Below are 26,623 nucleotides of genomic sequence, written 5' to 3'. Positions count from 1 at the left end.
ACAGGTCCAGAACGGCAGGCAGTCTCAGGGCAGGCAGAGGTCAGTAATCCAGAGAGGTGTGGCAAGGTATAGAACAGCCAGGAGCAAGGGGACAAATGATGGTAGGTTCACGAAACAAAATAGAACTGGCAACAGACAAACAGAGAACACAGGTATAAATACACTGGGGATAATGGGGAAGATGGGTGACACCTTGAGGGGGGTGGAGACAAGCACAAAGACAGGTGAAACAGATCAGGGTTCAACACCAACCCTGTTCCTGGAGAGCTACCCTCCTGTAGATTTTAACTCTAACCCTAATCCTGGAAAGCTACCCTCCTGTAGGTAGGTTTTAACTCCAACCCTGTTCCTGGAGAGCTACCCTCCTGTAGGTTTTATTTCCAACCCTGTTCCTGGAGAACTACCCTCCTGTAGGTTTTCGCTCTAACCCCAGTTTTAACTTCTGATTAATCTAATAATCAACCTGATAATTATTAGAATCAGGCGCACAAGATAAGGGTTGAAGCGAAAACCTACAGGATGGTAGCTCTCCAGGAACGGGGTTGGAGAGCCCTGCTAACCTACAGGAACAGAGTTGGAGAGCCAGTAAGTAAAAAAACACAACATGGATCAAATCACAATGGTAGCAGGCAGGTTTCTTTCCAGTTGATTGATTTTGGACGTCTTCAATGGAATCCGTGTTCAAATGGTTTCCTTGCAGCATACTGTAACGATACGCTAACATGCTCCAGATGTCTGAGTGTTTATGGAGGAAGTTTAAGTTGCTCTCCAGGTCCCAGATAATGATGAAGCTGGAACAGACATTAGCTTAGTGAGCCGATACAGGTGACACATGGACGTATAGTATAAAATAGAGTGAGCTGACTGGGTCAGATTCTGCTATAGATATTTATGCTGATATACAATCTTGTCCACTATAATGACTCTTTGTCCTTTGTCCCCGGCAGGCTCCAAGGCTGCAGCCGAGTACACCAACGGCCTGTTTGAGCTGGGTTCCCCAGGTAGCGCAGGGCCCCTGCAGGTTCTACAGCTGGTTGAGGACCTGAGGCTGGCCCTGGAGCTGCAGCCCAGAGAGGAGGAGAGGAACACCCTGAGGGCCCAGGTCCCCAGCAGCACTGCTCACATGCTCATGGACTGGCTGGACATGGACAGGGGCTCAGACAGGGGCTCGGTGAGTAGCAGGGAGCACACCTGGGTCTATGGAAACTGTATTTCTCCATTACTTTTGTCAACCATCTCTAGCAACCATAGTTATCTTTCTGTGTCTAACAATATAGTCTATAAACAGATAATATAGAATATCATTGGTTCATTATTTGCTCAGAATCCAAAAATGTCCTACTCATTAGCAGTGCACTATTTATTATTGACGTGGCATGATGTCGATAGTGTCGTGGTTGTTTGCATGCCAGTAAATATGTGGTCTGATTTACTTCTACTTGAGGCATGTTATCTCTGGGATTCACAGATGTGGCAGAAACTTCCAAAAAGTTGTACAAAAGTCAGCCAGCTGTTTGCTGTCAAAAGCTTTTCATTATACACCATTGGGTTCTTTTTTCTCTCTCTTTGTAACACATTGAAGGAGAGACGGTTGATTCATTGCAGCAGCTGTGTAGGAGTGTTGAACAGACCTAGAACTATTCCTGGGTGCTGTTAGGTCTTAGCAGGGCTGTGTCTGGGACTGTGTCTGGGACTGTGTCTGGGAAAGACTGTGTCTGACTCTGTCTTACTGGGACTGGGACTGTGAACAGGTCTTATTTTGGCTTGGTCTCTCTCTGGGAACTAAGGCTGGCCGTGTTTGAAAGACTCAATGTGTTCCTCAGAGACTCCTAATAGGACTGAGCTCAACTTCCTGCCCTACACCCTCTCCCCACTCTCCCGCTCTCCCTCTTTCTAATCACTCCTCTCTTCCTTTCCTCCTACTTTCCACACTCACTGTTCTACTCTCTCTACTCACTACACTCACTCTGTTTGCTCTGTTCTGTCTGTCTGGTCACCTCAACACACCTGAAGCACTCTGGGGTGTTAGGGGGTAAGTCTGAATCAATTCCTCATATGTTCACTCCCACATGAAAAAATACTATAGTGTATACTATGGTAGCATTACTATAGTATTCACTGTAGTATTTTTGCTGACTTTACTGTAGTATTCACTGTAAAAACATGACAGTATTTACTGTAGTATTTACAGTTTACTATAGTATAAATACTATATTGTAATATTTACTGTAGTGTTTTTGCAGACTGTAGTATACTGTAATATTTACTGTAGTGTTTTTGCAGACTGTAGTATACTGTAATATTTACTGTAGTATTTACAGTTTACTATAGTATACATACTATATTGTAATATTTACTGTAGTGTTTTTGCAGACTGTAGTATACTGTAATATTTACTGTAGTGTTTTTGCAGACTGTAGTATACTGTAATATTTACTGTAGTGTTTTTGCAGACTGTAGTATACTGTAATATTTACTGTAGTATTTTTATCTTTGACATTGAAGTAGGGGGCTTTCTCGTTTTCCATAACCTGTAATTTGGTAGGTAGGTAGGTAGGTAGGTAGGTAGAACTGGTTTCTAAATGGCAAGTTCAGAGCTTCTGCTCTTTTCTATAACCAGTACATCTAGCTCTTAGACTATAGATTCTTTTATGAATATCACGCTTGTTTCTGAGTTGTTTTCTTTATTTGTTGGCTGTTTGTGAAGGTTTTTCATGACCAGGTTTACGAGGGTATGTAGGCACTTAACATATTTGGATCATATTTAGGAAATGATAACCACATGATGATACTGTCACTGCCACAGTTCATAGAGACGATTATTGATGTGCGTTGTTATAGTCGTGTCATTGGCTGAGGCTGCGGTAAACAATCTGTTGGCGAGGCTAAGTGGCCAATGAAACGCTCTTGTTTTAGAGGCCCTGCTCTCTCTATACAGCAGGGGTCTCACACGCCACACAGTCGCCCCTCTCCCTCTTCCCTTCCTCCTCTCCTCCCTCTCTCCTCTCTACTGGCCAGGAGCTAGATCAAACACACATACTCCTCAGTTACTCCTAACACACTGTTCTCTGAGGAGCTGAGCCCCTCCACAGAAGAAATGTGATAAAGATCCCTCCATACGTTATTGGCAGGAAGGAGAGAGACCCTGTGATGCTTGTTATCGCTGACCTAAAGCTATTGTTTGTCAATCAGAGAATGTCAGACCGTAAGAGAGGGGTCAGGTATGGCACAGACGTTAAGCACGAGGTGGAAGATTGTGTTTTAAAGGGAAAGTTGTTGCTTTGACTTATACAAGGAGTGATTGTTTGAGAGAGAAAAAAAAGGGAGGGAGGCATAAATAGAGAGAGGGAGGGGGGCAATAGAGAGAGGGAGGGGTTAGTAGAGAGAGGGAGGGGTTAGTAGAGAGAGGGAGGGGTTAGTAGAGAGAGGAAGGGGTGCAATAGAGAGAGGAAGGGGTGCAAAAGAGAGAGGGAGGGGTTAGTAGAGAGAGGGAGGGGTTAGTAGAGAGAGGGAGGGGGTTAATAGAGAGAGGGAGGGGGTTAGTAGAGAGAGGGAGGGGTGCAATAGAGAGAGGGAGGGGTGCACTAGAGAGAGGGAGGGGTTAGTAGAGAGAGGGAGGGGTTAGTAGAGAGAGGGAGTGGTTAGTAGAGAGAGGGAGGGGGTTAATAGAGAGAGGGAGGGGGTTAGTAGAGAGAGGGAGGGGGTTAATAGAGAGAGGGAGGGGGTTAGTAGAGAGAGGGAGGGGTTAGTAGAGAGAGGGAGGGGGTTAATAGAGAGGGAGGGGGTTAGTAGAGAGAGGGAGGGGTGCAATAGAGAGAGGGAGGGGTGCACTAGAGAGAGGGAGGGGTTAGTAGAGAGAGGGAGGGGTTAGTAGAGAGAGGGAGGGGGTTAATAGAGAGAGGGAGGGGGTTAGTAGAGAGAGGGAGGGGTGCAATAGAGAGAGGGAGGGGTGCACTAGAGAGAGGGAGGGGTTAGTAGAGAGAGGAAGGGGTTAGTAGAGAGAGGGAGGGGTTAGTAGAGAGAGGGAGGGGGTTAGTAGAGAGAGGGAGGGGTTAGTAGAGAGAGGGAGCGGGTTAATAGAGAGAGGGAGGGGGTTAATAGAGAGAGGGAGGGGGTTAATAGAGAGAGGGAGGGGGTTAATAGAGAGAGGGAGGGGGTTAGTAGAGAGAGGGAGGGGGTTAATAGAGAGAGGGAGGGGGTTAGTAGAGAGAGGGAGGGGTTAATAGAGAGAGGGAGGGGTTAATAGAGAGAGGGAGGGGGTTAGTAGAGAGAGGGAGGGGTGCAATAGAGAGAGGGAGGGGTGCACTAGAGAGAGGGAGGGGTTAGTAGAGAGAGGGAGGGGTTAGTAGAGAGAGGGAGGGGGTTAGTAGAGAGAGGGAGGGGGTTAGTAGAGAGAGGGAGGGGGTTAATAGAGAGAGGGAGGGGGTTAGTAGAGAGAGGGAGGGGTTAATAGAGAGAGGGAGGGGGTTAATAGAGAGAGGAGGGGGTTAGTAGAGAGAGGGAGGGGGTTAAGAGAGAGGGAGGGGGTTAGTAGAGAGAGGGAGGGGGTTAATAGAGAGAGGGAGGGGGTTAGTAGAGAGAGGGAGGGGTTAATAGAGAGAGGGAGGGGGTTAGTAGAGAGAGGGAGGGGTTAGTAGAGAGAGGGAGGGGGTTAATAGAGAGAGGGAGGGGGTTAATAGAGAGAGGGAGGGGGTTAATAGAGAGAGGGAGGGGGTTAATAGAGAGAGGGAGGGGGTTAGTAGAGAGAGGGAGGGGGGAATAGAGAGAGGGAGGGGGAATAGAGGGAGGGGGTTAGTAGAGAGGGAGGGGGTTAGTAGAGAGAGGGAGGGGGTTAGTAGAGAGGGAAGGGGTTAGTAGAGAGAGGGAGGGGGTTAAAAGAGAGAGGGAGAATGGAAAAGAGAGAAAGAGAAAGCGTTATTCTGGTGATTGTCTAACTCAGCTGTCAACATAGCCAGGAGCAGGACAGAGTGCACAGTCAGCCCCTCCAAGCCATGCAAGCAGTGACTGTAGCTCTGTAGTGATGGAGTCACTGTAGCACTCTGCTTCCTTGTTCCAGTTTCAAAACATGGCTGGGAACATGATCAGAGCACATCCACACAAGATGGATTGCCAAACTGGTTTCTGACAACGGTTGCATTATTTGCATCACTGATGATACAGTACAGTATGTATGCATTGTTGTCTCTCTGCACGGCCTCTGCGGTTAAGGAGAGGACATGTCATGTGTCATATGCGGTGGTCTCTGATACCCAAGCCACCCACACTCCCGCTGCCTGTCCAAGTGGCTGAGTTTCTCCCCTGTGAGTCAAGCAGGAAATGCCCAGGGTGGAGAACGAGAGAGAGAGAGGACCATGGTAACATACACTGTAGGGTGTTAATACGTGGGATCACTGAAATGTATTAAAGGCATCATGCCTCACAGTCACACTGTGCTCTGAGTCTAATTCACTTTACTGCAGTCAAGCTCTGCAAGGAGGACCATCTGGCTCACATTGAGTTTACACACAGTATGTGTCTGAGTCTCACTGACTGTAACCCATGATTCATTACACTCTGCATGGAAGAGGCCTGTTGCAGCATGCCCTACATACATGTCACACACCCCCTGTGTTTTTCTGTTTCTGTCTGTGTTCTGTGATGTGTGTACATGAAACTGTCAGTGGCAGCCACATGGTGCAGTGGGGAGGGGGCTGAGTGATTTTTAGAGAAAGGTCCCATAAACAGGAAATGGGACATTCAGATAATGAATTCCAGTCTGAAGCTAATGGTAGAAGGGCTGTTGCTGCATTGGTCTGAAGAGACAAGAAGAGGTAGATTAAAAAGGAGCAGGAGTGAGAGAGATGTGTGTATGTTTCTTTAAATGAGCCCCCCTCTCATCTTAAACCATAATCTGTTTCAGTTCAGGTATATTTTGTGTCTAAGCTAATAAGAGGAGAAGGTGGGAAAGACCGTTCAGGAGACACCGTCGAGGAGAGAGAGTAAAAGAGAAACCATAGAGGAAAGAGAGAGCACGGAGAAGAGAGAGTTGGCATAGTCTGTGTCTAGGTTGACATCACTAGTCTCTCCACAACACTAGTCTCTCCACAACACTAGTCTCTCTACAGCACGAGTCTCACCACAGCACTAGTCTCTCCACAGCACTCATCTCTCTACAGCACTAGTCTCTCCACAGCACTAGTCTCTCCACAGCACTTGTCACTCCGAAGCACTAGTCTCTCCACAGGACTAGTCTCTCCACAGCACTAGTCTCTCTACAGTACTAGTCTCTCCACAGAACTCGTCTCTCTACAGCACTAGTCTCTCTGCAGCACTAGTCTCTCTGCAGCACTAATCTCTCTACAGCACTAGTCTCTCCACAGCACTAGTCTCTCCACAGCACTAGTCTCTCCACAGCACTCGTCTCTCCACAGCACTCGTCTCTCTACAGCACTCATCTCTCTAAAGCACTAGTCTCTCCACAGCACTAGTCTCTCCACAGCACTAGTCTCTCTACAGCACTAGTCTCTCCACAGCACTAGTCTCTCCACAGCACTCGTCTCTCTACAGCACTAGTCTCTCTACAGCACTAGTCTCTCTACAGCACTAGTCTCTCCACAGCACTCGTCTCTCCACAGCACTCGTCTCTCTACAGCACTAGTCTCTCCACAGCACTCGTCTCTCTACAGCACTAGTCTCTCCACAGCACTCGTCTCTCTACAGCACTAGTCTCTCTACAGCACTAGTCTCTCTATAGCACTAGTCTCTCCACAGCACTAGTCTCTCCACAGCACTAGTCTCTCCACAGCAATAGTCTCTCTACAGCACTAGTCTCTCTACAGCACTAGTCTCTCCACAGCACTAGTCTCTCCACAGCACTAGTCTCTCCACAGCACTCGTCTCTCTACAGCACTAGTCTCTACAGCACTAGTCTCTCCACAGCACTAGTCTCTCCACAGCACTAGTCTCTCCACAGCACTAGTCTCTCTACAGCACTAGTCTCTCCACAGCCCTAGTCTCTCCACAGCACTCGTCTCTCTACAGCACTAGTCTCTCCACAGCACTAGTCTCTCCACAGCACTCGTCTCTCTACAGCACTAGTCTCTCTGCAGCACTAGTCTCTCCACAGCACTAGTCTCTCCGCAGCACTCGTCTCTCTACAGCACTAGTCTCTCCACAGCACTCGTCTCTCTACAGCACTAGTCTCTCCACAGCACTCGTCTCTCTACAGCTCTAGTCTCTCTACAGCACTAGTCTCTCCACAGCACTAGTCTCTCCACAGCACTCGTCTCTCTACAGCACTCGTCTCTCTACAGCACTCGTCTCTCCACAGCACTAGTCTCTCCACAGCACTAGTCTCTCTATAGCACTAATCTCTCTACAGCACTAGTCTCTCCACAGCACTAGTCTCTCCACAGCACTCGTCTCTCTACAGCACTAGTCTCTCTACAGCACTAGTCTCTCCACAGCACTAGTCTCTCCACAGCACTCGTCTCTCTACAGCACTAGTCTCTCTACAGCACTAGTCTCTCTATAGCACTAATCTCTCTACAGCACCAGTCTCTCTACAGCACTAGTCTCTCTATAGCACTAATCTCTCTACAGCACTCGTCTCTCCACAGCACTAGTCTCTCCACAGCACTAGTCTCTCCACAGCACTAGTCTCTCTACAGCACTCGTCTCTCTACAGCACTAGTCTCTCTACAGCACTAGTCTCTCCACAGCACTAGTCTCTCTACAGCACTAGTCTCTCCACAGCACTCGTCTCTCTACAGCACTAGTCTCTCTACAGCACTAGTCTCTCCACAGCACTAGTCTCTCCACAGCACTCGTCTCTCTACAGCACTAGTCACTCTATTCAATTTTATTTGGAACGGCAAGCCAGATGAAATTAAAAGGGCTTATTTATATAACAAATATGATTTCGGAGGGCAGAAATGATTAAATATTAAAGCATTAGACCTCTCACTAAAGGCATCAGTCATACAAAAGTTATACTTAAATCCAAACTGGTTCTCTAGTAAATTGGTAGGAATGTCTCATCCTATATTCATGAATGGCCTTTTTCCCTTTATTCAGATTACACCTGCTCACTTTCGGTTGTTTGAAAAGGAAATCATCTCCAAAATATCTTCATTTTTTAAACAAGCCTTAGAAAGTTGGTTGCAATTTCAGTTTAATCCACCTGAAAAGACAGAACAAATAATACAACAAATATTGTGGTTAAATTCAAATATACTTATTGATAAAAAAAACAGTATTTTTCTATGAAATTTTTAAAAAAGGTATAATTTTTGTGAATGATATCATAAATAGGACTGGTGGAGTTGTGTCACACATGCAGCTAACACAGACATATGGAAATGTCTGCTCTACCCAAAATTACAACCAATTCATTGCAGCATTACCACAAAAATGGAAGAGGCAAGTAGAAGGGGAAAAAAGTAAGGAACTTGTATGTCGGCCCTTTTTTAAAGAACATAAATGGTTAAAGAAAAGTGATAAATAAAAACATATACCAATTTCATTTAAGGACCAAAAAACTGACAGCTGTGCCATATAAATTGCAAAATAGTTGGGAAGAGATTTTCGTAACCATTCTATGGCACGTGGTTTATGAATTGATACGCAAAACAAAGCCGGATGCAAAACTTCACTTTTTTTTTTTAACTATACAGAATTCTTGCAACTAATAGAATGTTATACACTGCTCAAAAAAATAAAGGGAACACTAAAATAACACATCCTAGATCTGAATGAATGAAATATTCTTATTAAATACTTTTTTCTTTACATATATGAATGTGCTGACAACAAAATCACACAAAAATTATCAATGGAAATCAAATTTATCAACCCACGGAGGTCTGGATTTGGAGTCACACTCAAAATGAAAGTGGAAAACCACACTACAGGCTGATCCAACTTTGATGTAATGTCCTTAAAACAAGTCAAAATGAGGCTCAGTAGTGTGTGTGGCCTCCACGTGCCTGTATGATCTCCCTACAACGCCTGGGCATGCTTCTGATGAGGTGGCGGATGGTCTCCTGAGGGATCTCCTCCCAGACCTGGACTAAAGCATCCGCCAACTCCTGGGCAGTCTGTGGTGCAACGTGGCGTTGGTGGATGGAGCGAGACATGGATTCAGGTCTGGGGAACGGGCGGGCCAGTCCATAGCATCAATGCCTTCCTCTTGCAGCAACTGCTGACACACTCCAGCCACATGATGTCTAGCATTGTCTTGCATTAGGAGGAACCCAGGGCCAACCGCACCAGCATATGGTCTCACAAGGGGTCTGAGGATCTCATCTCTGTACCTAATGGCAGTCAGGCTAACTCTGGCGAGCACATGGAGGGCTGTGCGGCCCCCCAAAGAAATGCCATCCCACACCATGACTGACCCACTGCCAAACCGGTCATGCTGGAGGATGTTGCAGGCAGCAGAACGTTCTCCACGGCGTCTCCAGACTCTGTCACGTCTGTCACGTGCTCAGTGTGAACCTGCTTTCATCTGTGAAGAGCACAGGGCGCCAGTGGCGAATTTGCCAATCTTGGTGTTCTCTGGCAAATGCCAAACGTCCTGCACGGGGTTGGGCTGTAAGCACAACCCCCACCTGTGGTCTGTAGTCTGTTTCTGACCATTTGAGCAGACACATGCAGACACATGCACATTTGTGGCCTGCTGGAGGTCATTTTGCAGGGCTCTGGCAGTGCTCCTCCTGCTCCTCCTTGCACAAAGGCGGAGGTAGCGGTCCTGCTGCTGGGTTGTTGCCCTCCTACGGCCTCCTCCACGTCTCCTGATGTACTGGCCTGTCTCCTGGTGGCGCCTCCATGCTCTGGACACTACACTGACAGACACAGCAAACCTTCTTGCCACAGCTCGCATTGATGTGCCATCCTGGATGAGCTGCACTACCTGAGCCACTTGTGTGGGTTGTAGACTCCGTCTCATGCTACCACTAGAGTGAAAACACCGCCAGCATTCAAAAGTGAGCAAAACATCAGCCAGGAAGCATAGGAACTGAGAAGTGGTCTGTGGTCACCACCTGCAGAACCACTCCTTTATTGGGGGTGTCTTGCTAATTGCCTATCATTTCCACCTGTTGTCTATTCCATTTGAACAACAGCATGTGAAATGTATTGTCAATCAGTGTTGCTTCCTAAGTGGATAGTTTGATTTCACAGAAGTGTGATTGACTTGGAGTTACATTGTGTTGTTTAAGTATTCCCTTTATTTTTTTGAGCAGTGTATATATGGGGGATACTGTAACGGCAGATTTCCTCCTCGTCTGAAGAGGAGTAAGGATCGGACCAAGATGCGGCGTGGTAAGTGTTCATGACAAATTTAATTTTAAAAAACACTGAACACTATGAGACACAAAACCATAAATGTGAACATTAACCAAACCGAAACAGTATCGTGTGGCGACAAACACACACACGGAAACAAACACCCACAAACCAACAGTGAAACCCAGGCTACCTAAGTATGATTCTCAATCAGAGACAACTAACGACACCTGCCTCTGATTGAGAACCATACTAGTCCGAAACAGAAACCAAACATAGAAACACAAAACATAGACCGCCCACCCCCAACTCACGCCCTGACCATACTAAATAAAGACAAAACAAAGGAAATAAAGGTCAGAACGTGACAGATACAATCTTCCCAGCTCTGCAGATTCTGCTGTGAGGAGGCAGAGTCATTAGATCATTTATTTTGGTGTTGTTCATATGTAGCTCGTTTTTGGTCACAGGTCCAGGAATGGCAGAAGAATTGCAACATTTGCCTAGAACTAACGCTACAGATAGCAGTACTGGGTGATTTGAAAAGCAATAGTCAATCAATCAATCAATATAATAATTATTTTAGCAAAAAAATTTATTTTTAATTTACAATCTGTAGAAGCTATGAGAATAGAAAGGTTCAAGTCGTTTGTGAAGCATCACAGCTGAAAAATATATGGCAACTAGAAATCCAAAATGGATGATGTTGAATGGAGCTGAAGGGTCTAATAGCAAGGTAAAACATGTAGAACATACAGGGTCTGTAAAATGTATTTATGTTCAGAACTTCTGTGAAACAGCACAGTTACAAATAGAAATCATACTGGATGGACATCAGAAATAGAGGAAGGACTAAAAACTAACAAAATATAACTATTGGAAAATAGACTGTGAATGTAAAATGTGTATAAGATGTATAAATTGAAGGTAAAAGCGTTTTTATTAGTTTACTCCAATTGGGGGATCGGCGGTAGGGTTTGCAGGGAATAATAATAAAGGTATATTCTTTAAAAAGGTATGTATGTCTATATAGGTATGTGTATGTATATATGTGTATATATATGCATGTGTGTATGGATATATATATATATTTACCCAAAAAATATATGGGGGATTGGAAATTATGCAGACAATTACATTGATGGAACCAATATTCTTTCCGCAATATTTAGCTGATCCACCCCTTAAATTAAAAAAACAATTAAAATCATGACTGGTTGCATCACTGCCTGGCAACTGCTCTGCCTCAGACAGCAAGGCCCTACAGAGGTTAGTGCGAACGACCCAGTACATCACTGGGGCCAAGCTTCCTGCCATCCAGGACCTCTATACCAGGCGGTGTCAGAGGAAGGCCTTAAAAATGGTCAAAGACTCCAGCTACCCTAGTCATAGACCAGACCATTTGCTTTGCCCCCCCCCCCCCTCCCCTCCACACCACTGCCACTCTCTGTTGTCATTAATGCATAGTCACTTTAATTAACTCTACCGACATGTACATACTACCTCAACTAACCGGTGTCCCTGCACATTGACTCTGTACTGGCACCCCCCTGTATATATTGTTATTTTTTACTACTGTTCTTTAATTACTTGTTACTTTTATCTATTATTCTTATCCGTATTTTTTTAAACTGCACTGTCGGTTAGGGGCTCGTAAGTAAGCATTTCACAGTATTGTTGTATTCGGCGCATGTGACTTATTCAATTTGATTTGATTTGATCACGGTCTCTGGGTGTACAGTAAGTGTATAATGCTGCCATGAAATCGCCATTGAGGAAGACTTAAGAAGGTGTGTTTTGTTTAGTAGACATACCAGGGTTTGAAATTCAATTTCAAGGTAGAACATGTTATTGCAGTCCTGGGGTGACTGTCAACAGTAGAGTTAATTTAGTGGCTTGTACAAGCCTGCTTATTGTTGTTGGGAGTTGTTGGGTAGTGGAATGGAGCTAGGGCAGGTCAAGAGGTGGAACCACTGAAGCCAAAGTGGGCAGCATGCAGCCATAGTAAACCACTCCTAACAATATTTTATAGAAGGAGAGGAGTACTACCTACAATAACACTGTCGGGGCTGGTCACCATAAAGCTAAAGTGCAACAGAAACATTCAAGGCCGTTTAGAGTAGGCGGTAACCCTGTTGCTTACTATACTGTACAGTCGTCATGCATTCTTAGAAAGGGAGATAATATTTCAGTCATTTTGGTTTTGGCTCGTACTCTTTCTGCCTACAGTATTCCTTTAAGAGGCATCAAACAGCCACTTGCTGATGGGAAAATAGAGGGGATAAGGGAAATTCCATTGTAGCTTTGCCTGAGAAAGATGCCTCTATAGTTCCCATAGCAAATGGTTAGAGCTCTCTGTCCATGTGTGTACAGTACACTACAGCTCTAGGTGCCCTGTTAAAGAGAGCTGTATTCATTAATCCACACCGTAGCAAAACACTCTGCAATGGAAAACCACAACGAGCGTTTCGTTTCTTTTCTATTGGAATAGTTTAGGCAGTCCCTGTTTCAGTCCCGTTTCGTCCGTTTGATGCCTAGTGAACACGGCCCTGTTCTCTGTAGCCTGTGTAACATCACTTAACAGGAAGGGAAGTGGTCATTTGTCTGTGTCCCAGAGAACAGGGCTGGCTCACCTCTGCCTTGGCTTGTGTTTACAGTCAGTGTAATGACTCTAATCACTACTAGAAATCTGGATGTATGGACTCTGGCAGGATTCAGGAAGTGCTGTAACCAATCACTTTCATCTTCTGGACATCTAACAGCACAGCAGGAAGCTGTTATAGATTGAAGCTTTGGTGCATTGTTTAACTTAACCATGTTCAACATCAATGGGGTATCTAGAAGGGAAAAGTAAGTATTAAGTTAAGACTTGATGAAATATGACACTGACATGCACTCACCTCACGCCTCTCCTCTCAACACCCGGTTCTCAGGGGAAATGGAAAGAGAGCCTGTGACTCAACTTCCTATTTTAGTTGTTAACAAGGCGACACTCCATCTTAACTCCTCCTCCACATTACCTGGACTGGTTGAACAGTGCAGAAGAGAACCTCCCCCGACAGTTTATTTTCTCTACAGGACCAGAAAGAAAGAAACGCCACTCTTTTACGCCTGTTCAGTAGGTTACTACCTCATAGAAGGGCAGGACACACTACATTGTGTTTTCAGAGAGTTCAAGCAGTAATGGACAGTGAGTGGGTATGGACATGCATTACCTCCTAGAAAGTCAGCGAAACTTCTTTCTGAGTGGACTGCCCTTTCAAATTACTTCAGAGAAACAGGTCTTTGTATGTGTGCTGCCAGTACAGTCTGAGGCAGTGGCCCCCAGGACCAGGCAGCGCTATTAAAGACAGGATTATCTGAAGCCGTACAGGGAGACAAAAGCCCACAAAACCCCCGCAAGCTCAGCGTTGCTGACAAGTCACAGTATGTATTTTCTCCTGCTGTGACAGACCCTTAGACGATCACATGGGGCATTCATACAGCTCCAAGTCTTAAGTCAAGAGTCAGCATATGTGAGCATATGTGGGAACTCCTTTAAACTGTTGGAAAAACATTCCAGGTGACTAACTCATGAAGCTGGTTGAGAGAATGCCAAGAGTGCAAAGCTGTCATCAAATATATTTTGATTTGTTGAACACTTCTTTGGTTACTACATGATTCCATATGTGTTATTTCATAGTTTTGATGTCTTCACTATTTTTCTACAATATAGTGAAACTAAAGAGAAACCCTTGAATAAGTAGGCGTCCAAACTTTTGACTGGTACTGTATGTCTACTACTATAAAATATATATTTTTATTTTATTTTTATTGTTGGACATAAAAGACTGTAAAAACACCAGCCAACCCACTCAAAGTAATTTAAATTGATTACATTTGTTCCGAAGTATTCCCACGCATATTAGATGTGTGTGATCGTATACAAGTGTAGTCTACAAATGATTTGTAAATATGTTTTGGCACCGTGACCATCCGCTAAAGAAAAAATCGTCCCGTTGTTGAATCTAGTTGATGATCCCTGTGCTAGACCATATGGAAAGATATTACAAAACACAAGACTTGTCTTATTTCTTCTCTTTTATGCGGTCAGTGCAGGTGAATCGTTGATTGGTTAAGTTGTTTAGCCTGTTCAGTAAGTCTTCCTTCCCCTCCGCCCATTCTTGACTCCTCTTTTGTCTGTGTGTTTTTGCAGGTTAACCTTCGCTCCCCGGTGAACAATGAGAGCTATCAGGAGCGTCTGGTTCGCCTAGAGGGGGACAAAGAGTCTCTGGTTCTCCAGGTAAGGTGCTCCTGGCATTGTAAGCATATGTGTCCCATGCCAATAAAGCCAATTGAATTGGATGAGAGAGGGAGAGAGAGAAGCCTTGCTGTTAAATGAAGAGAGAAGTATATCACAGAAATGTGAGACTGTCCAGGGCAGGCAGTGGTGCTAGAGGCTGTTGTGTGTAGCACAGGAGCTCAGTCACACAGTACACCCCTAGTTTCCTGTTTTTCCCAAACAAACGTGTCTGGACAATGCCTCTGTCTTTGGTTGTACTGTGATTTGTCATGATGCTCCATGCTTTTTTACATTTGTGTAATTGGTAGCTTCTACATCTGTAATCGAGGCTAGACATATTTTCTCTCTTCCTACAGTAGTACCTCCTCGGGCTCTGTCATATCTTGTCTGCCTCAACATGTGCTGCTCATAACTATCTTTATCTCAGCCTTGTGCCAAACTCCTGTAGCCCTTTCTTTTGCACATGCCAGCACATTCCTCAAGCCCCTGATTGGCTGCTACCTCCCCCAAGGTGCTTTAGCTTTACTGCTTTACTGCTTCGCTTTCCTTTTTACCTGCTTCCCTGTGGGCTGGCCAGAGTGGGCTGGCCAGAGTTGTTGGCTGACCCACCAAGACAAAGAAAGAGGTAAAGTTTACTCAGCTCAGTTTTTATAATTCAGTGAACCATGTCAAGTCAAGGGCAGGTTAGGTTATCTTTCATGATATTTCACATTGGCTGTTGACATAGAGTTCTACTCCGGCTGAGGAATGAAGTGAAACCACCTGTGTGTTGTCAGAGGAATTAGTACTATTAGCATACAGGTAGTTCCGGAGCAGGCGAGAGGAGCTATTTGTCAATGTGAGTGACTGAGTAAGGTGTCCTGTCTGTGGGTTGTAGGTGAGCGTGCTCACAGACCAGGTGGAGGCCCAAGGAGAGAAGATCCGAGACCTGGAGAGCTCTCTGGAGGAGCACCACCACAAACTCAACTCCACTGAGGAAATGCTACAGCAGGTCAGAGAGAGACACTACCACTACTTTATCTGTGCTCAGCGTATTAGCATGGAGAGCTAAATATTGATGTTGTCAACCTCTACTTGTTTCCTAGATAAACATAGTATTGTTTTAGTCTTAGATTAATTAAGTTGACTGTATTTTGTAAATGTGTGATTTATAGCACGTTTAAAGATTACAATGTGCTGTAGCTTAGTGACAAATGGAACCAACAACCTGTCTCCTTTCGTGGGCAGTAGGTGTGTGGTAAATTAGTAACAAGAGGTGTGGTTTCATGCATGACATTCTTACTAACATAAGATACTGACGCTTCCTGTGAGTGACTCACCTCGATTGCACAAAGTTTGTCACTCAGCAGATGGAGGGATAGCTTTCAAAGTTCACTATCTTTCGATCTTACAAGCTGACTGACTCCATGGCATTTTAAGAGCAGAGATATTTATGATAGTGGCCTCCACTAATAGCAGACTGCATAGTCTTACATTTTGAGAATACTTTCTGTAGCTGTGTGTACCAGGACAGGCTGGTAAGCATGATTTGGATCAAAAGTGGAGCGGTCTTGTCTCTGCCTTATACACCAGTAGGTATGAAGAAGGCAAAGTAAGTCAGTCAGTGCACCATGTTTGTTGTGGAAATGTAGGGAGGGAGACAGGGTGAGAGTTTTACAGTTTGTACTCTGACTTTAAGAGATGGGAGTGAGAGCGAGGATCCCTTGAGCTACATCTGCTTACACCTCTTCTCAGGCTGTTACGTGCATTCCAAACACTGGAACGCAAAGCTACCCAATTTAAGGATCAAAAAGCCCTCTGTCTTGTTTGATTTAGTCTCATCCAGCCATTTAGTTCACCATAAATATCAGTAATAAAAAAAGATTAAACTTTAAAGTGAATTAATTTTTTATCATTTTTATTGGCCTCAAATGCCAAGCAGATTGTGTTGCTTTGATTTTGTTGCCTTTGTACATAGGCACAGGTCTAGGGGGAAACCTTTCTTCCACCTGAGAAATACCATTTCCTGTTATTACATTATCTCACAAGGTCATGCAGAAAACAAATGCTTAATGTAGTTGTATAGGAGAGACCAAAGCCACTGGTGTCTCCTGTCTACAGTGCTCTGTGGTGTGACTGTTAATTGTCAGCTGGACCCTAGTGTTAGACAATGTCTGGTTAAAAACACAGGTCTATTTTCACATTGTTTGGCCGCATTGGAGTTTTGATGATATCTGTTTGAACAATCAGCATGATTACATGCACAGTAATAATTCAATATTAAACTGAATATGACAGTAAGCAGATTAGTCTGTTTATCTAAATCAGCATAAGGTCAAAATCGAAGTAAGCATACACTGATTAAACACCTGGTTTTCTGATCAACCTTTCAAATTATTAGGACAGGTAAACACCTTCATCATCGTTCCAGCAGTGTATTTGATCTACGCATGTGCTAGCACCAGCCTGTCACGGTCGTCCTCTTCATCTGAAGAGGAGAGGCGAGAAGGATCGGACCAAAATGCGGCGTCGTAAGTGTCCATGGTAAATCTTTAATACCGAAAGTACTGACACTGTATACAAAACAATAAACAAATGACGACCGTGAAGCTACAACATAGACAATCACCCACAAACAAACAGTGCAACCCAGGCTACCTAAGTATGATTCTCAATCAGAGACAACTAATGACACCTGCCTCTGATTGAGAACCATACTAGGCCGAAACATAGAAATACCCAAATCATAGAAAAACAAACATAGACTGCCCACCCAACTCACGCCCTGACCATACTAAATAAATACAAAACAAAGGAAATAAAGGTCAGAACGTGACACAGCTGAGCGAGCCTCCCTCTTTAGCACGAGTGAAGTGAGTTTGGAACAACTGTATGTATGCGTCTTGGAAGTCGTTTTCACATACAAACTTTATATGAATCAAATATGCTTCCCAAAAATAACATGGTCGCTGTGGAAGAATGTTTATTTTGATTGGTGATGTTCTGCATTTATCAGAGTGATATTAGGAAGCCTGATTTTATTTTATTATTGTGTGCATGCAACCATACTCATTGTGTGTGGTGTGATTAGGCCTGGTAAAGGTATAGATGAATCTTTATCACTGCTGTTCTGAACCTGGAATGGAGAGTCTCAAGAGAATGCTTCTCAGTATCTTCTGCCACTTCCAGTAAAAGCTAATGGATGAGTGTGTTGGGCAGATTCTTTCACCAATAGACTCATCAGACCTATACTTACTCAGAGCCACATGCCCCTGAGAGATGCCAGTGAGAGATGCCAGTGAGAGATGCCAGTATCAAACAGTGTCTTCTTTCTATGTGTCTCAATCACAGACAGACACACACACACACCATACACACCTCTCCGTATAAGTATATAAGCACCCATTCATAAAACAGTTTGTGTCATCGCTGTTGGGCACATGTGGGATCACCACTCATTTCCTTCTGCATGGTTTACTGAAGCGGCACCATATTGTTCCCCATTCTTACCTAGGATGAATACCACCCATAGATATACATTACATTGTGTTCTATTTCATTTCTATGTTTCCCCCTGCCAGAATGTCATAGTGACTACATCCTCATTCAGAGAGAGGAATTATTCACCCAAGACTGTGCACATGGCTCCACAACAACCATAACAACAAACACACACACTAAGAAGGATTGTTTGCTGTTAGGGCCAGTCAAGTCCATGTTTGATAGCTTGACCTACCATACAGCCAGAGCCAGCCTCCTTCCTTCTCCCTGTGTCTTTCTTGACCAAGCAGGGGATGGTACAGTTAGTGGTGTCTTACCCTTACCCTGGCCCAGTGGTAACCCATATATGTTTGAGCTGTTTAGCCAACTCCTATGGCCGTTATTATGTCAAACAAACTGTATGTTCTTGGTTATAAGGCACAAACATATCTGAGACCAGGCTAGTGGCACCTTGGGTCTGCTGAGAGTTCTGACAGGCTGGCACACCTCTGGCTGTGGCCCAGGGAAAGGAGGAGATCCTGTTTCAGAGGGACTTGGTCCCCAGTCTCTCATTGGCCTGATCAGTCTGTCTGACTCTGAAAGCCTGAGGGGCATGTTAGGGCACCTAGTCAGGCTAGTCAGCCACAGTGCTCATTCTGGGAGCCTATAGCAGTACAACAGAGTCCAAGCCTAGATAGACGGATAGTTCTAGTTCCTACATTGGGTAAACAGATAGTTCTATTTCACTTGCTTTGTAAACATCAGTTTCCCATGCCAATAAAGCCCATTGAATTGAATAGTTGGGTATCAGTAGGCCACAGCCCGCATGTGTTTCAGTACATAATTAGTTCAAAAGAAGGCTTTCAACAGGCTTAGTTAGCTGCAGAATCAGCTGATAGGTCTTCACAGAAAATGACGTAAAATGTATTCTAAATGCTCGTCTGATCCTGCTCCAAGTAATGTTGGTGTTGGGTTGGGTCACAGGGTGCCATAACTTATTTAACAGATTTCCTTTTCAATGTTTTTCATCTGGTGGTGTGGAGTTGTTATTTTCCATGTGATGTCGCTTATATTTAGAATAGCTTATTGCAGATCATTAGGCCTATGTATAGTTGCCTATGTAAGGGACACCCAGTTCAGATGATGTGATGCAAAGTTATTTTGATGACATGTGATAGTGAATCTTAGTCTGTAGTGGAGGGAGTAAGTAGTATCCCCTGCTGGAACAGGAACCGAAATCAGCCTCTGGTGACGAGGGGTGTTGGGATATCCAAAGTGTGTTTACTGTGTGTGAAACCTACAGTCACGGCTCACACACCCACCTGCTCCACACACACACACACACTCCGATTCTCTCCACAGTGACAGTCTATGTCCATAGTTTTAACTCTTTCTCACTTATCAAATCAAATCAAATCAAATGTATTTATATAGCCCTTCGTACATCAGCTGATATCTCAAAGTGCTGTACAGAAACCCAGCCTAAAACCCCAAACAGCAAGCAATGCAGGTGTAGAAGCACGGATTCTTAGGATTCTGTCTCTCACTTGTTCTTGATCTCTCTCTCTCATGTCTGATTCAGACAGAGGAGATCAAAATAAGGACACGTAGCATATATAAATACACAGTTGAAGTCGGAAGTTTACATACATCTTAGCCAAATACATTTAAACTCAGTTTTTACACAATTCCTGACATTTAATCTGGTTCATCCTTGGGAGCAATTTCCAAATGCCTGAAGGTACCACGGTCATCTGTACAAACAATAGTTTGCATGTATAAACACCATGGGACCACGCAGCCGTCATACCGCTCAGGAAGGAGACGGGTTCTGTCTCCTAGAGATGAACGTACTTTGGTGCGAAAAGTGCAAATAAATCCCAGAACAACAGTAACGGACCTTGTGAAGATGCTGGAGGAAACAGGTACAAAAGTATCTATATCCACAATAAAACAAGTCCTATATCAACATAACCTGAAAGGCCGCTCAGAAAGGAAGAAGTTACTGCTCCAAAACGGCATAAAAAAGCCAGACTACGTTTTACAACTGCACATGGTGACAAAGATCGTACTTTTTTGAGAAATGTCCTCTGGTCTGATGAAACAAAAATTTAACTATTTGGCCATAATGACCATCGTTATGTTTGAAAGAAAAAGGGGGAGGCTTGCAAGCCGAAGAACACCATCCCAACCGTGAAGAACGGGAATGGCAGCATCGTGTTGTGGGTGTGCTTTGCTGCACGAGGGGCTGGTGCACTTCACAAAATAGATGGTGTCATAAGGGAGGAAAGTTATATGGATCTATTGAAGCAACATCTCAAGACATCAGTCAGGAAGTTAAAGCATGGTGGCAAATGGGTCTTCCAAATGGACAATGACCCCAAGCATACTTCCAAAGTTGAGGAAAAATGGCTTAAGGACTACAAAGTCAAGGTATTGGAGTGGCCATCGCAAAGCCCTGACCTCAATCCTATAGAACATTTGTGGGCAGAACTGAAAAAGTGTGTGCGAGCAAGGAGGCCTACAATCCTGACTCAGTTACACCAGCTCTGTCAGGAGGGATGGGTCAAAATTCACCCAACTTATTGTGGGAAGCTTGTGGAAGGCTACCTGAAACGTTTGACCCATGTTAAACAATTTAAAGGCAATGCTACCAAATACTAATTGAGGGTATGTAATCTTCTGAATGTGATGAAATATATAAAAGCTGAAATAAATCCTTCTTTCTACTATTATTCTGACATTTCACATTCTTAAAATAAAGTGGTGATCTAAGACAGGGCATTTTTACTCTGATTAAATATCAGAAATTGTGACAAACTGAGTTTAAATGTATTTGGCTAAAGTGTATGTAAACTTCCAACTTCAACTGTATATATATATATGAACATTATTTGATATATATACAAATATATCGGAGCAGGACACTGGTTCCCTGGCTGAACTTTTGGTTTGGGGGAACTTTTTGCCCAGTGGTGCAGCAACTGACTTTGTACTGCGCTCTGGTCAGTGGATGCGTTATGTGTGTGTGTGTGTAGGGGAGTGTTAATGTGTGTGTCTCTGTGGCTGTGTGCTGCACAGGAGCTGCTGAGCCGGAACTCGTTGGAGACCCAGAAACTAGATCTGATGGATGAGGTTTCCTACCTGAAACTGAAGCTGGTCGGCATGGACGAGAAACAGAACCACAACGACAGCAGCAAGGACCAGCAGAACAAAGCTGAGGTACAGTACTATAGTGCAGGCTGGCATGATTTGAGAGAATCACACACTGGGCTGGTTAACCGTAAAACATAGCTTAAACTTGACTTAAACTGAAAATGAAAAGCATTCCAAAAGCACTCCACTCAGGGCTTTGTATGGTGGCACCATTAACCCACAGCTGTTAGCAAGAGTCCCCCAAAGCCTTATGAAGTGAGCCAACTTAGTATGTTTTCTAGTTCGAACAGTACTGGAATGCCAAGTGAAAAACAACATAATTCCATCAGTAGCGAGTGTGGTCTCAGTGTGGTCTCAGTGTGGTCTTTCAGTGCCTTTACCAGCTTCATGACCCACCTGTTGTTCTCTTTGAGGCTGGCTGGGTAGAAACCACACGTGGATTGTTTATTTGATGTTGCACAGACCACAATGTGCTATAATGTGTCAGCAGGCCTATGTAGAGCTGTCAGATACTTCAGGAGAAACATGGTCTTTGCATGAAGACAATTATATCTCTATAACCTTGAGAATAGCAATTCACAAGTAGCCTCACTTTCAGTCTTAGAAGAGTCACATGGCTGGAGAAAAAAATACTACAGGAGTAGTGAATGAAAGATTTAAGTTAAAATGGCATAAACATGTAGGTCTGTAGGTTCACTTTGACACATTTATATGACCGCTCCAAACCTATAGGTTTATAGTAAAGAGAAACAGGGGATCTCCAGAGCCTGGGGCACCCCAACGGGACACCCCAAGAAGATCAAACAATCAGTCAGACAGACAGGTGGCCCCCCAGACAGACAGGTGGCCCCCCAGACAGACAGGTGGCCCCCCAGACAGACATGTGGCCCCCCAGACAGACATGTGGCCCCCCAGACAGACAGGTGCCCCCCCAGACAGACCGGTGCCCCCCCAGACAAGCTGTAAGGTTCCCCTCACAGGAGCACCTCCTCTGTAGGTCTGTAAAAGCCCTGGTCATCCACTGACTGGTCACCATTTTATAACTTCATTAGGAACTGTCATTACCAGACCACCAGCTCTCAGTGGATTTCTGCTCCAGTGTATTGGGCTAATAATGGACATAAGTCTTCCAGTTACTGTGAACCGTTACAATTGTACTTGTAATATTATTGTAACGGTTCACAGTAACTGGAAGACGTATGTCCATTATAAGAGCTTATACAACTGTGTGATTGCTGATATTAGTTCATCATATTAGTTCTTCTGACTGTATCCAGAGCTAAGTCAGACACATCCATGTGCTTGCTGGATTCCACCTAATGTGTTGCGTCATCCCTCTGGAGAAGGGTTAGGCACGACCACATGCAGTCAGCTCAACTCCAATAACCTGACCAACTACTCCAAACACCCCAGTCCAGTTCACCAGCAACAGCACCTCCGCCTCGCCTCTCCTCAATGAGCCTTTTGTGCTGCTTTGTTCAGTGTATTACACCCAGCTGCTCTCAAATGGCACTGTAGCATACCAATGTAAGACCTTGAAAAATAGGGGAGGAGAGGAGGAGAGTCAGACTTTTTCTATGACGTTGGCAGTGTTTTATCTCTCTGTCTGTCTCTGAAAAGCATTCCAATTCCTCAGGGAAGTAAAGGTATCTTCTTGCCAGCAACCAGATAAGCCAGTCTTTACGTTTGCACTTTGAGAACTTGCAAAGTAGCTCAGGAACTTTGTTTACGCTGTCTGGCAGTGTGACAGTTTAACTGTACAGATCTGCTCCAAGAGGTCCCTTTACCCTCATCGTAGTAATTACATGGCTGTGTGTTTAACTTTATACACCCGTCAGCAACGGGTGTGGCTGAAACAGCTGAATCCACTAATTTAAAGTGTGTCCACATACTTTTGGTAATATATATATATATAGATAGATGTAGATAGATAGCAGAAGTGGTTATTACTACGATGAGGGTAAAGGGACGTCTTGGAGCAGATCTGTACAGTGCCATGTTTGACACGTTGACAGTTTAACTGTGTCAAACATGGCACTGTACAGATCTGCTCCAAGAGGTCCCTTTAGCCTCAGCCCAGTAACATCCCCCAGTCTGTCTGTCAACAGAGCCTCAGCCCAGTAACATCCCCCAGTCTGTCTGTCACCAAAGCCTCAGCCCAGTAACATCCTCCAGTCTGTATGTCACCAGAGCCTCAGCCCAGTAACATCCCCCAGTCTGTCACCAGAGCCTCAGCCCAGTAACATCCCCCAGTCTGTCACCACAGCCTCAACCCAGTAACATCCCCCAGTCTGTATGTCACCAGAGCCTCAGCCCAGTAACATTCCCCAGTATGTCACCAGAGCCTCAGCCCAGTAACATCCCCCAGTATGTCTGTCACCAGAGCCTCAGCCCAGTAACATTCCCCAGTCTGTCTGTCACCAAAGCCTCAGCCCAGTAACATCCCCCAGTCTGTCTGTCACCAGAGCCTCAGCCCAGTAACATCCCCCAGTCTGTCTGTCACCAGAGGATCTGGCCTTGTGTTAAATGAACATGATTTAGTGTTGTGAATGTCCGCTGAGGCCCAGGGAACCCAAACTCCCCGGCTGCCCCAAAAGGTGATTTAGAGTCTGATAAGCAGGGCTGGAAATTACCAGAGACACAGAATCTCGGCGGGGCCTGAACTAGAGCCGCTGACAGACAGTGGGGCAGATGAGAAATGGCAGCGTGCAGACGTGCAGACGTGCAGGCTGTGTTCCAGACATTCTGGTGAGCAATCAACTGCTGAGCGCAAAAATATGCTGGAGACATTTGCACAGCAGTTTGGACGTGAGGGGCACATCGATGTGAAATGAAATCGCTATCTGATTCAGAATCTTGCCATAACATGAGCAAATGTCTGTAACTGTTGGTAACAGTGACATTATGCAGAGTTGTCTTGGGGACAGAATATCAAGTGTATTGACAGAGGGGGAAGCTTGTGGGTTTTCCATGTAATGTACACAGCCTGTCGGGTCATGTGTCTCTGACCTCGTCCCATAAATCCATGATATCCGGGCGGAGCGGGACTCCACGCCGGTTGCGGTGCCATGGTAACCTGAAACCAGTCTGCATTGGTTTCATCCACAAACACTAGGCTAGGCTTCATGCACCATGGGGTAATGGCAGAAATTCACTTGGAACATCCCACTCCCCTCGACTACCAAGCTCAGAGCATACAGCTATACATAGAGGAGGAATGTGTATCATCAGCTGTACTGTTAGTGTAACATCAACTGGGACTTTCATATGAAACTTCCTCTGTCCACAAGCCAGGCATTTCTGTCAACGTATCCAAGATTAGGACATTAAACCACCAACCTACCCCCTCCCTTCACAGAGAATGGACTTGCCCACTTTTTCTACTCTAGTGGAAGATTCAAAACCATAAAATCAAAGTTTATTACCGTTTAACTTGTTGGTATCAAACATACACTTCAGTTTAATTCTAGTTGGCCAAAATGTTAATAATCTAGTTTAGGAATCTACTTGCTGTCCTTAATCTTCGAAGCCTTCCAATTCCTCAGGGAAGTAAAGGTATCTTCTTGCCAGCAACCAGATAAGCCAGTCTTTACGTTTGCACTTTGAGAACTTGCAAAGTAGCTCAGGAACTTTGTTTACGCTGTCTGGCAGTGTGACAGTTTAACTGTACAGATCTGCTCCAAGAGGTCCCTTTACCCTCATCGTAGTAATTACATGGCTGTGTGTTTAACTTTATACACCCGTCAGCAACGGGTGTGGCTGAAACAGCTGAATCCACTAATTTAAAGTGTGTCCACATACTTTTGGTAATATATATATATATAGATAGATGTAGATAGATAGCAGAAGTGGTTATTACTACGATGAGGGTAAAGGGACGTCTTGGAGCAGATCTGTACAGTGCCATGTTTGACACGTTGACAGTTTAACTGTACAGATCTGCTCCAAGAGGTCCCTTTACCCTCATCGTAGTAATAACCACTTCTGCTATCTATCTACGTAAAAAAAAAAATCTAACACACAGCCAAATAATCTCCATCACAAATATTGGCTTGGCAGAGCTTAGTGACTTTCAACATTGCACCATCGTAAGATATCACCTTTCCAACAAGTCAGTTCGTCAAATTCCTGCCCTGGTAGAGCTGCCCCGGTCAACTGTACATGCTGTTATTGTGAAGTGGAAACGTCTAGGAGCAACAACGGCTCAGCCGCAAAGTGGCAGGCCACACAAGCTCACAGAATGGGAAAACCCAGTGCTGAAGCGTGTAGCACGTAAAAATCGTCTGTCCTCGGTTCCAACACTCACTACCGAGTTACAAACGGCCTCTAGAAACAACGTCAACACAATAACTGTTCGTTGAGAGCTTTGGTTTCAATGGACGAGCAGCCACACACAAGCCTAAGATCACCATACGCAATGCCAAGCGCTGCCTGGAGTGCTGTAAAGCTTGCCGTCTTTGGACTCTGGAGCTGTGGAAATGCGTTCTCTGGGGTGATGATTCACGCTTCACCATCTGACAGTGCGACGGATGAATCTGGGTTTGGCGGATGCCAGGAGAACGCTGCCCAAAGGCATAGTGCCAGCTGTAAAGTTTGGTGGAGAAGGAATAATGGTCTGGAGCTGTTTTTCATGGTTCTGGCTCCTTAGTTCCAGGGAAGGGAAATCTTAACGCCACAGCATACAATGACATTCTAGAGGATTCTGTGCCTCCAACTTTGTGGCAGCAGTTTGGGGAAGTCCATTTCCTTTATTGGCATGACTATACCCCCGTGCATAAAGCAAGGTCCATACAAAAATGGTTTGTCGAGATTGATGTGGAAGAATTTGACTGGCCAGTGCAAAGCCCTGACCTCAACCCCATCGAACATCTTTGGGATGAATTGCAACACCGATTGAGAGCCAGGCCTAGTCGTCCAATATCAGTGCCTGACCTCACTAATTCTATTGTGGCTGAATGTAAGCTAGTCCCCGCAGCAATGCACCATCATCTAGTGGAAAGCCTTTCCAGAAGAGTGGAGGCTGTTATAGCAGCAAAGGGGGATCAATTCCATATTAATGCACATCATTTTGGAATATGATGTTCGACGAGCAGGTGTCCACATACTTTTGATGTCATGTAGTGTATATATACTGCATTTATACAATGTATATATACAGTACCAGTCAGAGTTTGGATACACCTACTCATTCAGACATTTTTCTTTATTTTTACTAAAACTATGAAATCACTGCAGTAACCAAAAAGGAACCAAAAAAGTATTAAACAAATCCAAATATATTTTAGATTTTAGATTCTTCAAAAGAGCCACCCTTTGCCTTGATGACAGCTTTGCACACTCTTGGCATTCTCTCAACCAGCTTCACCTGTAATGCTTTTCCAACAGTCTTGAAGGAGTTCCCACATATGCTGAGCTTTGGCTGCTTTTCCTTCACTCTGCAATCCAACTCATCCCAAACCA

At 44.6% G+C, this 26,623-nt stretch overlaps 1 protein-coding gene across 12 annotated transcripts in view; it reads left to right on the top strand.

Moving 5' to 3' along the window:
* Nucleotides 1-26,623, top strand: part of ppfibp2b (PPFIA binding protein 2b) — an 87,122-nt gene that overhangs the window by 31,573 nt on the left and 28,926 nt on the right. For 8 of the 12 annotated variants that reach the window (XR_004204759.1, XM_031801070.1, XM_031801065.1 and 5 more), the window contains exons 3-6: nt 948-1,171; nt 14,462-14,548; nt 15,426-15,539; nt 21,089-21,229. Coding sequence is in view for 11 of the 12 variants with exons in the window: in XM_031801070.1 (XP_031656930.1) it covers nt 948-1,171; nt 14,462-14,548; nt 15,426-15,539; nt 21,089-21,229 (566 nt within the window). In the remaining variant the exon portion in view is untranslated. Of the gene's footprint in view, nt 1-947; nt 1,172-14,461; nt 14,549-14,917; nt 15,174-15,202; nt 15,540-21,088; nt 21,230-26,623 lie in introns of those variants that run through there. The other 4 variants (XM_031801066.1, XM_031801069.1, XM_031801067.1 and 1 more) reach the window with 4 other exon arrangements.

Source organism: Oncorhynchus kisutch, linkage group LG22, assembly GCF_002021735.2.
Source record: "Oncorhynchus kisutch isolate 150728-3 linkage group LG22, Okis_V2, whole genome shotgun sequence".
Lineage (NCBI taxonomy): Eukaryota > Metazoa > Chordata > Actinopteri > Salmoniformes > Salmonidae > Oncorhynchus > Oncorhynchus kisutch.
Note: the sequence above shows the minus strand (reverse complement) of the source record. Positions and strands in the feature narration are given on the sequence as shown.